This window comes from Puntigrus tetrazona, chromosome 5 (assembly GCF_018831695.1).
Source record: "Puntigrus tetrazona isolate hp1 chromosome 5, ASM1883169v1, whole genome shotgun sequence".
NCBI lineage: Eukaryota > Metazoa > Chordata > Actinopteri > Cypriniformes > Cyprinidae > Puntigrus > Puntigrus tetrazona.
The window spans coordinates 22,213,482-22,227,265 of NC_056703.1; the positions used below are offsets into that span (position 1 = coordinate 22,213,482).

Sequence of the window (13,784 nt, forward strand, 5' to 3'; positions counted from 1 at the left end):
GAAAATCCGAGGTCACACCTTCCCACCGCAGCAGATGCTGGAGCTGACCACGTGCTCCCTCCCGGCGAACGCGCGCGAGTTTCCAAGGTGAAAAGAGGAAGTGCAATAAATCAGTAGATGATTTTTAGTGATTAACTTTATGGTACAAAAAAAAATGTGTTTATTGTGATTTTTTTGGTAGGACGTGAAATAAAATACGGAGACGCCAAATGCCGGCGCAGAACATAAAAGTGCCCGCGACGCAGTAGGAATAAATACAAATACGAGTTTAAAATTAAACATTTTCATGTTAATTAAATTTCCTTATTAATAAGTCACAGACTAATCTGGGGGGAAAAAATGAAAAACAAACACTGGAAACTCTGAATCTGTGAATTGCTACCTGCCAAGAGGCCAGTGTTTCTGCTCAGGGGGTAACTTAGCAACAGGCGCTTGTGAAAAAGTACACACACACACACACACACACACACACACACACAGAGAGACAGACAGACACAGGAGGAGGAGGAAAAACACAGTTGGAAAGCAGCATGCTGTGCCACTAATAAAATGTTCTTATCCCTGAGGTATTAAAAAAAAAAACTGCTGTAGAGTTAGCACTGACAGGTGTATTTTCTTTCTGCCTGTAGGTTGGGTGGGGTTTTTGTTCAAACGTCTAAACAATGTGCTTTTCCTGAGGTGGGACCTGTATTTTTTGAATCTGTAAATGCAAATGCATGCATTTCCATGTATATGATTTTACCTTTATGTTCAGGGCACTGACCTATAGCAAAACACCAAAATTTCTATTCATCAAAGATTCCCGATTTATGACTTGATGACAAGAAATGTTTTATGAGATCCAAATCAGGTTGTTCTGAAGGATTATGTGACACTGAAGATTGAAGTAATGGCTGCTGAAAACATTAATAAATTACCTTTAAAATAATAATAATAATAATAATAATAAATATATACCAGCTAGAATTAGCCTGACCAGCAGGCTCTTACATTAGTATTCAAAACATATTTTATAATTAAACATTTTGCCCATTGGAGCACATTCAGGGAAAAGTCAATTATGTAATGAAAGCAGACTTTTAAATGGAGAATTTCTATTGTAGAATTTGTTTATATATTATATATTAAAATATCGATACCTTGAAAAAAGCTACTAGTTAAACCGTTGGTTAGTAAATAAACCATATGGTTAAGCCAGTGTGCGGTTGTTCCCTCATTAGGTCTTAAAACATTAAAAGCCATATTTGTCAACCAAAAAGAACTGACTGATATTTTGAGGGTACATATTTCTTGATTGTTTTATTTTAATGCATTGTTTTAATTAGTAAATGTGTTTCAGCACGCCCGAACAATTTTTCTCCGGTCAATAACAATCAAAATGATCAATGGCTGTTTTCAGTTAAAATAAGGCTATGCAAAAACTGACTATGGGGAGGAAAGAAAACGATGACAAATGCACAATTCTTACAATAAATCACTTGCTTAATAACTGCTTTAAAAACTCTTTAAAAGTGTCTATTCTTGCTTATTCATCTGACAAAGTAGAAAGTAAATGGTGAAATGTCAGGCTCCTGCTCCTCAGGTAAACTGGCCGCGGCGGCAATCAAATCCGTTATTGACAGAAAATACAATTAGTTACGCCCAGATGGCCTTCAGCAGAATAGAGTGCATCCGTCACGCTCTCCACATAAAACCAGCCACTTCAATTTCTGACATGTTCTAAAGCAAACCATTTTCCATTAATGAATGTTACATTGTTTTATTACTAACCCTGATCCGTACGATTCGAGTCAAATAACAATTTTGGATTAAATTAGCGTTATAACGAAGCAAGAAAGAAACGCCAATGACACCAAAGACATTTTTCTTAGATTTTATTCAGCAAAGCATGTGCCTACGATATTTTACAAACAGAACAAAAACAGAGGGATTGTCCTCATACAAACAGGTCAGCAGGTAGAACATTTACAATCATGCATCATGACGAGTCGAAGGGCTTGCGACAACTCTCGCCGACACGAGGAAACCGGCGAGAGTTCGCGCCGCAAGTTCGGACAAGGAAAGGACCTTCTACCACTTACAAATACACTTCACTCAAATGCTACAAGCCCAAAGGAAGGACAAGGGGGGGGAAGATCAATATGATCTGAGCATCAGGCAGCATCCATGGAATTCGTTGTCATTTTCCATTGTCCTCCAGGAGCACTGAAAGGCCAACTTTAATGAACGCAGAAATTATGCATTATGAAGCAGAATACTTTTGCTATCAGAACGGCTCCTACAGCCATCAGAACGGTTTAAAGTCATCTCACGATCCCAAAAAGAAACTAGACGTGAGCAAAGGTCTCAAAAAAAAAAAAAAAAAGCACAAACGCTTCAGTAGAGCGTACAAATTAACGTCCCAAATGCAAGATATTGCTATTCAAAGAGGTTTCAAAGCATAATTAACACTCGAAAATCTAGTTACCGTAGGATGGGTTTGGCGAGTAAAACAAACAAGCGTTTGCTCTTATGCATAAACAGAAAAAGCACAAATGAATTTCTATCTTTCCCAACTGTTACTGCGGTTTTGACTCCGAATTGGATATGAAATGGGGAGGAAGTCACTGTGAGCAGTACACACTCAAAATGAATTCAGCAGGTTGAACGGATCAAAGTGTGGCGAATATGGGTGAGACCGTGCAAAGGCACATTAGTGGTTGGATGCGTGTTTATTATGGGCTTTAATATAGGGCGAGAGAAGGGGAGTGCTGATGAACCGTGACTGATGCAGCTTAAGAGGGCCGTAATTAAGCAAGGCATGATGGGAAAATGGGTTTGTCGCTAAAGAGCAGTGGACTTTGTAGGTGGAGAGGACAAAGATGCTTAAAAGCTTGAACTAGACAGAATGGAGGAGGAAAGCGCTCTCTCGTAATACGTGTCACGCGATATGACGCACGATATGCATTTCACTCTGTGGAAATGAAAACCTAATGACAATAAGAATAACTAAAGGTTTGGAAGGCCAAAAGACAGATCAGATATTGCACTAAGATTAAAACGAAACCGGCGTTGCTTAAGTATCAAATGAAGCATGAAACACAAAAAAAGGCAAGAAACACAATGGATGAAGGTAGAAATGGTTTTGTAAAAAAACAAAACTGGAAAGTAATGCGATTACAAAAAATATCTACAATAATGATTTACATTTTTTTTTTTAACTACAATGTTACATGTACAAGAGATCGATGCTGCATCACTGCTGTTAATTTGCTGATTTTACAAATACATTCATTTGAAGTGTCTAGAAACGGAGACGTGAAGCCCAAAGCCATTAATCATTGCGTTCATTAAGATTTCAACACACAAATCCATCGATCCGAGAACAGGCCTTTTATCTCGACTCGCCGACACGGTGACATTCCGAGTAAGATGTCTGGTGGTTTTATTTGCTTTTAAAAGTAATTTATTCAAACGCCGTGTCCAACCTCCACTCGGGCTTCTCACTTAGACACGTTCGCAATAAAACCGGCGTGGGTTCGATGATAAAAGAAGCGTGTCGTACGGAAGCCTGCTGTCACTTCTAGTGGAACTCGTCCAAAGATCATGACCAGCAGGTTGATCATGGTACATGGCAGAGATCCACGCATCTGCCCGTCCTCAAAGGAGGAATCAAAAGAAATGCCACTGCAGAATCCGCAATGGACACATACGAAAGGGTCGGTTAAGACAAAGACACGAGAGGAATGAGAAGGCAAAAGGTCACCTCCAGAGAAATAGAATGACACAGGAAGTGATCCGATCAAGAACACAAAGAGCGAGCGTGAAAAAGGATCAGATTTAGTAGAGGTGATATTTTCCATCTGAGCATTTCTAGCCAAACACTGTCCTCTGTTGATACTGGATATACTGAACATTTACAGGATGGCACAGGGTGCAGGGGGAAGCTCAGGCAGACTGCTTCTGTACTGAATTTAAGAGTCCTATCATTATTTACACAGTAGATACAGGCACTTAAAAGTCTTTGGTTGGAATGACCCAACATTGCAGAGTAATGCATTCACAGAGCTTTTTTTTTTTTTTTGCACCCTTCTCTTGGGTTCAGTAGGCAACATGTAGTTTTCTCACTTCCCTTTCCGATATGCTTCGGTTCAGATGTTCACCTTCACCCCCATTTATCCCGCAGACAAGGCCACCTGTGAGAAAAACATGCATTTTTAGCATTCAACTGGTACACTTGTTTGTTGGGAGCAAGTCAGCAACTGCACAACGTCTCTACCACACAGATCTCGTATACCAAACCATACCTTTTCTGGACAGAAATCTGGGTTGTTCTGTCGAACTTTGCCAGGCCTGCCCTTGATGACTGCATAGCAGAACATTGTGATGACCATCACAAACAGGAAGTAGCTGGTGTGCATGAGGTGCAGGTTAATGAGAGAGCGATCGTCCTATCAGGAAAGAAAACGAATGCTTGAATTATAGTGAGGATATGACAACCTGCACAACACAACTCATTTCTTTTCTTTTTTTTTAATGTGAATACTGCATTTAAGATTTTTTTGTAAATATTTCTAGTAAGCTGCATTATAGGTCAAGTCAGAGGTCAGCCGAGACGTGCTCTCAGTTACGAGCAAGCGGCCATTTGCCGAAGGACATGTGATAAACTACCGAAGGAGTATAGGTTAGTATAACGACACGGTACTCGCGAATATATCCGATTTACGGAGCTTCAAAATAATGGCCACTATCCACCAGCATTTCCAAGCTTGGAAGAGCAAGGATACATTTTTAAAAAACTCAGACTGTGTTCGTCTGAAAGAAGAAAGTCATATACACTTAAGATAGCTTGGTGGGGAATATGGGGTAATTTAAATTTTTGGGTGAACTATTCCTTTAAGGCAAGGTGCAAACCGTAATGGATCTCAGCAGACCACTTGTGTTTAGGAAAGCATATCCTAATACCAGGTAAAAACAGGACTTATATGTTTGTGTTTCTATGTGGTTAATAGGGTGTTTTGTTTGCTATTAACACAAGGCAAAAAAAAAAACAACTCTCACATCTGGAACGATGACAGTGAGCTTGGGATTGAGTGTGTGATACACCTTCCCAATGGCACCTTTGTAACACCAGAACGGGTTGTACTCCTGTGTGTACTTAGTGTCTGAGTCTCGTGCTGTGGTGAAAATCTTGTACCAGGATGTGGCATTGCTGTAGGTCTCTGGGACACAGTGAGGCGGCTGCCTGCAGAGGATTTGCAAAACAAGGTATGAGTTACTCATTACAGATGAAAGAAACCTCAATTAGGACCCTTAAAATACTACTCCCAGTTATGTAACACAACTGTACACTGCTTAAAGTCTTACATGTGCCCTCTGTGTATGTTCTTTTTGAAACTATTGGTCTGTGCAAGTAACTAAACATTATTTACAGCATTACCACCTGGAAATCATAGCCAACAGTAACATCGCATACTCATAACATCAACATGGTACCTGGGTTTGAGTGAACGGATTCATCCAGTTCACTTAAAAAAAAAAAAAAAACACACTCAAAAGGATGTTTTTGTAAACCAGACATCACTCCACTCGATTTTACTGAGGCTGTGGATCATAGCTGATGTTCAGTTTTTTTGCACAGGTCAATCATTTTGCTTCATCAGAGTATCATAAGGAGTCACAGGTATTCATTTGGCCTTGCAGATATATGCTTTTTTGACTCTCAAGTACCAGAAGCAGTTGACTTGCATTTTATAAACCACCAAAGACCAGGGACTAAACAAACTAAAAAAAATATTTACTGGTCTACTAAAGAAAAATCTACATCTCGGATGGCCTGAGAGTGAGTAAATTATAAGCAAATTAGCATTTTTGTGTGATCCCTTTAAACACTCATTTCTTAGTTACTTAGCACACAAATCTGAGTGAAAAAACTGAGATGAAAACCTCCAACATTTAATATGCTAACATAGTAAGGGAAAATTGGGTAAGATAAAGTTTTTCTAAGAAAAAAGGAGCATATAAACTAGGTGCATATATTGCTAATATTTACTAATATTACTCAAACTTTCCAGCATCCCTACAGAAGACAAGTGGTATGTAACTACTGTTGTGTGTACTTTAAATGAACCCTAACTCTGGGATGGTCATCATTACAAAAAGATGCCTGCATGATATCAGTTTCAGTGGCATAGACGGTAAAACGTGATCGATGTTCGAAATTCTAAAAGCATTTATGTTCACCAATAATGAAGGAAATAATCAAAAAGATGAAAATAGAATATTGGGCAGGGTTAGGGTAGGTGTAGTGAGGGATTTATTCTCCCAATAAGTGTGTCAACCATGGCATCTATTTATTAATTTGAATTAAAATGAACATTTACACTCAATAGGTTGCATTCTGTTTTATAATGTACTTCAATACTGAGGTGCAGATGATTGCCACCTGCAGTAGTATAGCAGAAAACACTATTTGGACTTAAATAATGCTGCTATTTTTAAGTAAATAGCATATATGCTAAGAAAATATTCTAATTTTCACTTAGTATATATAGCATATCACTAAAAAAAGGCTGCTATTTGCAATTAGTGTAAATAGCATCTAATAGCCGCTGCCTATCTTTACGGATAAAATAAATACACAAATGTGAGGCGACTTCTGGGCACTTACACTGTGACTGGGAAGACATTACTAGCTGCTGTGATGGTCATACAGGTGCTGAAGACCATTTGCTCACAACGACCATGCAGAACGCACTCATCTGAGTTCCAGGCTACCGGCAGAGTGAATGTGATGTTCATCTCTTCATGGGCCTCTCTGCCTTTAATGACACAAACACACCCACACAGAGTCAGCATGTTCTGCAAAACAAAGGGAGCTTAGATGTGCCTGCAAGTGATATCTAGAAGGTATTCAGCTCAGGCCTCTCTCCCACTGCTATCCCTTTGTGCACAATGGACCATTGTTTCAACTGGACTACATTCAGCCAAAACACTAGGAAAGAGAGAGAGAGAGAGAGAGAGAGACAGAAATAACAACAACAACACAGCAATAAGTTTTATAACTGATCAGTCTGACTGAGAAAGAAAGCCAAAAGGCTAAATTGTGTACAAAGTGGGGTTTTTTTACTTTTATGCCAAAACTCTATAGGATATTAAGTAAAGATCATATTCCATTAAGATATTTTGTAAACTTCATTCCGTAAATATATTAAAACTTTATACTTCATACTTAATAAACACTCTCAGATTCCAGACTTTCAAATAGTTTTATCTCATCCTATCAAACCATGCATTAATAGAAAGCTTATTTATTCAGCTGTAATCTCAATTTCAACTGACCTTTATGACTGTTTTTTTCATCCTCAATTATTTGAATAGTAATGTTCAACATATATGGCCATATATGTTGAACATTACTATTCAAATAATTGAGGCTAGCAAGATACATGAAAATATCTTTTGTGGAAACTATTATCTTAAGAAGCACAATATTGGAATATTGGTAATAAAGTTTTCTTTAGCACCAAATCAGCATTCTGGATTTTGATCAGTGTTTTGCCATCACAGGGATAAATGATATTTCGAAATCGAACATCTTAAAATAATATCTTAAAGACAAATATCTTAAACAGGGCTTGGCGATGTCAACAGAACTGGCATCATACGATGCGGGGGTGGGTATGTGTGCTGCGTGTGTCCACTATGGTCCACTATGTCTTCTGAGGGTGTACGCGTGCCTCCAAATGACTGTGACCATCTCTAGGCTGGGAAAGCACCAGCTGCATATGCTGCATATAGTCTGTCGCTACCCACACTTCTGCAATTAGTCCATAAAACAATGTAAAGATAGCCTAATGCGCAATAACTCTGTGTGTTCACATGTTTATTTTCAGTTTAAGCCGATTGCGCCACCAGCGTACACATTTGGTAAATACAAGAAGTCCACTTCCGAAAGTATAACACGGCTTTTAGGGGGTGTACCCGAAGCATGAACCCGCGTTCAGAAAGGCACAGAAAACAAATAACATAATAGTGGAGAAGGAGTCATGGCTGTTTCTACATATAGACATGTATACAGTTAAAGCTGCAGTCTTGTAACTAAGTTAAAAATAATCCAAAATCAAGTACATAAACAGCCAGACAAACTATTGCTTTACTTTAGGCTTATTGACCACCATTAGCTAATAATAATAATAATAAATAATAATAATAATAATAATAATAATAATAATAATGTTTTCTAATTTGAGTGGTATGGTTTTTGTAGGAATCTCTAAACATAAAGAAGCTGTCCCGGCAAGTACGGGCTATGGCCTCATTCGCCCGTGAGAATCCTGTTTATTTATAGCTTATTCTCACAACAGCTGGAATAATTAAATGCCAAAAGGTTATTTAAGGTGGACTGTAATGCAGAAAGGATTATATAAAACACATGTGAATTACATTTAAATTATATTCCAGTTTTAAATGTGCTTCTGATGACATTAGGTAAAGATTTGTGACCCTTAATGACAGAATTAGTTGGAAAGCGCACATTTTCAAAAATTATTTATTTTTATTTACGCACTCTTCATTAAAATACCTTCAAAATCATATATGACTTTTAAAATGATTTCAAATTACTGAGTTTGAAGGCAAAAGAGGCAGCAGATCTGATTTAGAGAAAAATAGAATTAAAGATTACTAAGTAAATTCACCAAACAACGTTGCATATTTTCTCCAATTCTTTTCTTAATAATAATAATAATAATAATATTTATTATTAAAAATAAGAACAAAGATGCATATAAATAGTATTTCAAGAGCAGCAAATGATTCCGTCTTTTCTTGTAATGCATGACTAACATTGACCTCTACTGTAACGCATGGATCAAATATATTGTTACACATCAGATTTTTCCTCAGACAAACATTCATGTGATTGTGTGAAACTTGCCAAAACATACTTCGCAAGTTTGCAAAAAAGGCCCATCTCATGCACACCCTTCATCACTGCGATCATTTTGTTTTCATCAATATGAATATTCACAAAGCTGGAACGCTGCACTTTGCAACAGGTACTTCTTTCAGAAAACGTGCAAATAAAGATCATTTTAGATGTCAAATCACTATTTAGGGGCATTCGGATTGCTAGAAGAGTGCTTAATGAACTCAATTTTTGTAAAACCTCAAATTCTTTCACTTCTTTGGCCAAAATTAGCTCAAAATTAGTCGGTGCGCATTGCGACTTATTTTGACAGCACGGGTCACATTTGTATTTTAAAAGACAAGCAAAGTTTGCTTTTTGGGTTAAAAGAATTTCTTAATATGAAATTCAAACGATGTGACAATTAGAGGTTAGACAGTACATAAATTGAAAAACGACACGCTAATTACACACTTTACTCAAAGTCAATGTTAACATTACTAATTTGAGAATGACAATAAAAATAATTAGCGGGGTTTGATTTGATATGAACTAACTGAGTGTTAAAAAATTAATTACCATTGGTGGAGCAACTTATAGTAATGCTTGTTTCCACAGGCGGTCAGAACAAAGCGTGGCAGACTGCTTATTTGGGTCATATATTCCACGATTCTGGCGTCATACACATACTCCTCAAAATATTCGACTGATCTGCGCTTGAGCCACGCCGGAGCACAACCCCACGCTTGGAATCTAATTCTGCAAGGAACTGCGGTTACATGTTTTTAAGTTAGGAAGTGGAAGTGGTTAAGAAAATGGTCCGTGTGGAAAAACAGCTGAAAAAACAGCTGACAAAAATCACTGACCACGTGGAGGTATGTTATCAGATGGCACACATCCAAGGTCAATTTCAAACAAACACATAGAGGTTGAAAAAGAATAGAGACATACCAGCAAGGCCAACTTGCTGCCCAAGCACACTGGCATAGAGGTGAGTAATATTGCGCGAGTAGCCCCCAAACGGCCTCAGCGGATCCAGGGTCAATGTGATGGGCACAGAGATGTTGATCGGCCCGGGGTCCTCTAACAGGGGAGGGGACTGGGTGCTGGATCGCGTTTGACTGCTGGTCACTGTGCTCTCTGGAGTGATGGACTCGTTCAAGCTGTGTTTGAGGGTCTCGTTTTCTGAGATGCAAAAGTCAAGCTCATTGAATCGAAGGAGGAACGTGTTCCAATCCTAGAGGAGAAATTTGTTTCGCAAATTGATTCATTTCAAATAAAGCTCATCTCTGAAATTTCCTAATAACACCCAAGTGAACAAGATTCTCATACATTCATGTCTAATACGGTGTCGTTATTAATTGAAACTATTACAAAGTGTTTGCCGTAATTGAAATAATGCTGAAATAAAGTATCATGTAATATTAGATAAAAAAAATTGCTATTTAAATATAATCTTTTTACCAATGAATGGTCAAGATGTATCTTTATACATTCAAAATGCATGTAGAGGAACTGCAAACTTCTAATAGTAGAAATAATTACAAAAAATTTAATAAAACTTTAAATAAATTAAAATTTATTTAAAGGTGCAGTATGTAAGACAGTTGAAGTGGGTACTGCAAAAACAAAGGTACTCCACCCCAGAATGCACTTTTCAGAGTAGAATTACCAGCAATAGCATTATTTATTTTTGTTAATAAATATTTATATATTAGAAAATAATATTTCTTATGTAAACATAACATGTTTCCTAAATAACTACAAACATCTTCCCCTGGTTTCACAGACAGGACTAGTCCTAAACTAAGCTAAGCTAGTACTAGCTAAGTCTTAGCTGTTTCAATAAAGTTGCACTGACTGATCTTAAAATACATCAGTGCCTATGTTTTGTCTCAAGATCGACCCCAGTATTGTTTTTTTTAAGCATGTTTATAAAAATCATTTAAATGTCTTAATTGAACTAATCCTGGCTTAGTCCAAGCCCTGTCTGTGAAGCCTTCATTTTATTTTTTGGCTTAAAAGAGTCAAAAACTGACATACGGCACCTTTAGAGAGAGAAACATTAAAACCATTTAAACTAGAATAAAAATTTAGCCTTGATGACAGACTGAAATAATTAAATAAAACCTAATACCAAGTTAATAAAAAAAATTACAACATAAATATAATTATAACAAAATACAACACAAAGCAAAGTTAATATACAACAATAATTAGTTAATTCAAAATACCAATTAATTATATCATAATATAAAATAATATTAAAATAACAGTTTACTTATCATTACCTACTACATTCTCATTTCAAAGGTTCACAGCTGAAACGTTTGAGCTTAAACCAAAGCATTTCCTACCTCAGTCATTTCAGGAGATTTGATTTCCTTAATCTTAAAGAAGTATCCTATAGTGAGGAAAGCGATGGCCACAGCGCTGACGCTGACCATAAAAATGACCAGCGGTGGACGGTTACTTATGTAGGTCTTTAGATTCTCCAGTGGATTCAACAATAACACCTGCAGCAAGAGACAGAGAGGAGAAAAAAAAAAAAAAAAGTCCCTCAAGTGTAGGAAAACTTTCACCTACATCAACGCTTTCATTCAGTTCACAAGCACATGCCAGCAAATTATAATTAACAGAAAACATATGAATAAGAACCGGTTCGTGTACTTAATCTTACCTTTAAGGAACAAAGGTTTGCTAAGCACTAACATATGGCCTTAAGTCAATATGTGGATCTTATTGGTGTATTATTTCTATGTATGACAACAGCTGAACCTTGAGGTTTAACAACTTGCTTTAGAGTCATTAAGACCTAAACAATATTAACAGGGATTACTCATCACAAAATCAAACATTATTGCAGTTTGCAAATAATTAGAGGATTAGAACTCAACTGGGTTGAGGACAACCAGAGATACTGTCAAAACTGTTTGGAGTAGAAATGCAAGCAGAAACACCACACCCCACACACACACACGCGCGCGCACACACACACACACACACACACACACACACACACACACACACTGAGTTGACAAAAGGAATAAAGAGAAAATACTATCAGTAAATAACCAGACATCTTCAGAGTGGCTAATAAACTGTTCAACTACATTAAGTTTACATTAATACAATTAAATATCAAGAAATGTCTTCCCTAAGTCACAGGAGAGACAGTGTGGCATGGGTTACAAGCTCATGCTGCTTTGTGCATTATGCAACATATGTAACACAACCTCACATTATTGTGAGTTGAGGCCTTACTGCTGCATTCTGATTATCAAAATAAATTCATCAAGATACACAAAGCATTGTTTTTCTTCTAAATATTACGCCAACATTCTAAACGTGCCGTCTTCATTACACCAGTCTCATCAATATTTAACTTAATTGTTTAATAACTGGTTTGTAACGCAATAAGTTTTACTCTTTTACGCCACTTTGGTATTTATATATACACACGTCTATAATTACTCTTGATTTGAATATGGCACCTCTAAAAAAATCAGTGAAAGGCATTAAATAAAACAAGAATTTCAGAAACAGCATCACTGGTTGGTTAGGTCCTATATTTGTTCTGTTTAAACTAGAAACAATTTCAAGAATTGACAAAAGACTGTTGAGGGAGGCCTCACCAGACTGTTGAAGTACCACAAGAACTGTAAAGAAAAATTGATTTTGAAGTTTATTTACTGAGCAACTGCGCTGGGTGCTGGAACATGCATAGAGCGCATTTTACATTTCTGTAGTTCTTTACTTATCTCAAATTGTTCCAAACCTAAAATAATTTTCCCCACATCAAATGCAAAAAAATACAAAAAAAGCTTTTCGCAAAAATCAAAACTCATGGTGTCTACGCCCGTCAGCCTTTAAATGTACAACTTATTTTTTTTATGGAATTTTAAAGTGTTAAATTATTATTATTATTATTATTGTGTAAAAATATGTGACCTTTCACAAAAATGTGTGATTTGTTAGGTCCTATACTTGTTCTGCTGAATCCAAAATGGCCTCGAGAAAAATACTTCTTAGGTAAACATTATTACAAACATTTCTCGCTCATAAGTTGTGAAGGAAACATTTTTTTAAAAAAAACTGAAGAAATAAAATCGTAATCGTTAAGTTCCTTATGGTCGTGTTCCCTGTTTTCTAACCGGCAGGTCCACTAGGTCTATGTCTAATATTTGCTCCTATTAGACTGCCGATGACGGCCTGAATCTCTCGACCTCTTAGTCACAGTCTGCAGCACATATCTAGCTGTCAAATCTACACGGAGACCTCAAGTCAAACTACAGTAAGCCACGTAGAAAGGATTTGCTGGGCATCGCTGACGGGTCTCTGGCACATATAAATGCAGCAAAGGCAAGCGACTCTGTTTTGACACACAGCCGACATCTAGCTGCCCGCGTTAGCTACGAGCTCCGGTCCGAACGTCACGTATCGTTACCGTTCCCACATAAACGGCTCGATCTGGCAACGTGCGACGCGAGCAGCTATGCGGCTGACCGGTTACGCAACCATTCCCAAGCACACAGACACGACCCGTTAAGCGATGAACGTAAAACAAGCTGGAAATCTCAAACTCACCATTTTGCCCCCGCGAGTGCGCGCGCACGACAGCTGCAGGCGGCTAAAGCTAACTGACTGGAGCCTAACGGGCCTGAGCGACAAACACACAGCTGACAGCGGTATAAGAGCGCACAACGCCCCTTCCCATTATTCGCCCGTGCGCTATATTCTCAAAACGCGGTTTTACTTGGCCTTCGAGTCTATAGCGAGCCGCTGGCTGACGGAAACCGACTGTAGATGTCTTCTGTGTTTAGGAACCAGCAGAACCAATCGCGTTACTTTCACTTCTCTACGCACGCCCCGATCACGCGAGGCGGGGCTTAGAACA

General features: G+C 37.8%; 1 protein-coding gene across 1 annotated transcript; it reads right to left on the minus strand.

Moving 5' to 3' along the window:
* Positions 1-1,857: 1,857 nt before the first annotated feature.
* Positions 1,858-13,707, minus strand: tmem248 (transmembrane protein 248). Its single transcript, XM_043240728.1, has 7 exons — positions 13,475-13,707; positions 11,245-11,403; positions 9,839-10,124; positions 6,650-6,800; positions 5,041-5,224; positions 4,287-4,430; positions 1,858-4,175 (listed from the first exon to the last, which is right to left on the minus strand). The coding sequence occupies exons 1-7, from the start codon at positions 13,475-13,477 to the stop codon at positions 4,155-4,157; spliced, it is 948 nt and encodes a 315-aa protein (XP_043096663.1). The 5' UTR covers positions 13,478-13,707; the 3' UTR covers positions 1,858-4,154.
* Positions 13,708-13,784: the final 77 nt, after the last annotated feature.